The 1281-nt window shown below is 52.2% G+C and overlaps 1 protein-coding gene across 1 annotated transcript in view; it reads left to right on the forward strand.

Moving 5' to 3' along the window:
* Window positions 1-1281, forward strand: part of LOC106813735 (chaoptin-like) — a gene marked incomplete at its 5' end in the record, with an annotated part of 4550 nt that overhangs the window by 2663 nt on the left and 606 nt on the right. Inside the window, 2 exons of the mRNA XM_014817953.1 lie at window positions 160-240; window positions 819-1198. Of these exons, the coding sequence (XP_014673439.1) occupies window positions 160-240; window positions 819-1198 (461 nt within the window). The remainder of the gene's footprint in view (window positions 1-159; window positions 241-818; window positions 1199-1281) is intronic.

Genomic DNA, 1281 nt, shown 5'->3' on the forward strand with positions numbered 1-1281 from the left:
ATATATATAAACTCAGAAATACAGAAGGGCGACGGCACAGAGAGATAATTTAACGAGCGTTCATTCAATGAAGACACATAAGAGTTGGTATTACTTTTACGTAATATATGTAATTTATTCAGTTGTGCTTTGATCTCAATCGTGCTTTTCATCACGCAGGTAATGACCGATGGGAGAGATGCGAGTTGCTTAGAGATGACGTATACAAAGCCACTTGCACCAGCCCCTCACAACTCGAGGGTAAGTCCGTCACATACATAGCAATGTTTTCATTTCGTTTCGCTTCTGCACCAGTACACCGTTTTCACGCGTATATATGTATAGACGCAAAATATATTTATATGCATAAGTATATAAACATTTATATCTGGAACGAGTTTAAATGTATTAGAAGACGTAGGAGTTAGAGAGGAATAAGGGGCGCGTGAGAGAAATGCGCTGTGCGGTACCTGTGTGATGCTAATGCGTGATGCATGTCGGCTGTGATAACATCGCGGCTTAGCCACACATTTAAATCTGGCACTTCGCACTGATAATGCCCGCAATGAAATAATAATAGTCACTGATGTGTAACTCACTTTAATAGGTACGTCGATAATGGATGTAGACTTTGTGGAACTTGGTTGTCTACCAAAAGAACCGCCGACGACGACGACGACGGAAGCACCGCGGACACGAAGGACGCGTCGGCCACGGACGACGACGACAGAAGCAAGCACAACACCAGCGCCGACGACGACGACAACGATCTCACCCGAGGGCAACCGCATAATGCCTAACGACACAACAACGCCTAAGCCCAGCTCTTCGACACCTAGTACGACAATCATATTCATCACCAAGGAGACCCCGTCTACCACGCCTCGAACCACAACGCCACCTACCCCAGCCTCCACCAGGCCTGGCCGAACTACAGCGCCCCCTACCCCAGCCTCCACCAGGCCTGGCCGAACTACAGCGCCCCCTACCCCAGCCTCTACCAGGCCTGGCCGAACTACAGCGCCACCTACCCCAGCCTCACCTACCCCTGGTCGAACTACAGCGCCCCCTACTCCAGCGTCCACAAGGCCTGGCCGAACTACAGCGCCACCTACCCCAGCCTCAACTACGCCTGGTCGAACTACAGCGCCCCCTACTCCAGCCTCCACCAGACCTGGCCGAACTACAGCGCCACCTACCCCAGCCTCAACTACGCCTGGCCGAACTACAGCGCCCCCTACCCCAGCCTCCACCAGACCTGGCCGAACTACAGCGCCACCTACCCCAGCCTCTACCACGCCT

Source organism: Priapulus caudatus, unplaced genomic scaffold, assembly GCF_000485595.1.
Source record: "Priapulus caudatus unplaced genomic scaffold, Priapulus_caudatus-5.0.1 Scaffold816, whole genome shotgun sequence".
Classification (NCBI taxonomy): domain Eukaryota; kingdom Metazoa; phylum Priapulida; class Priapulimorpha; order Priapulimorphida; family Priapulidae; genus Priapulus; species Priapulus caudatus.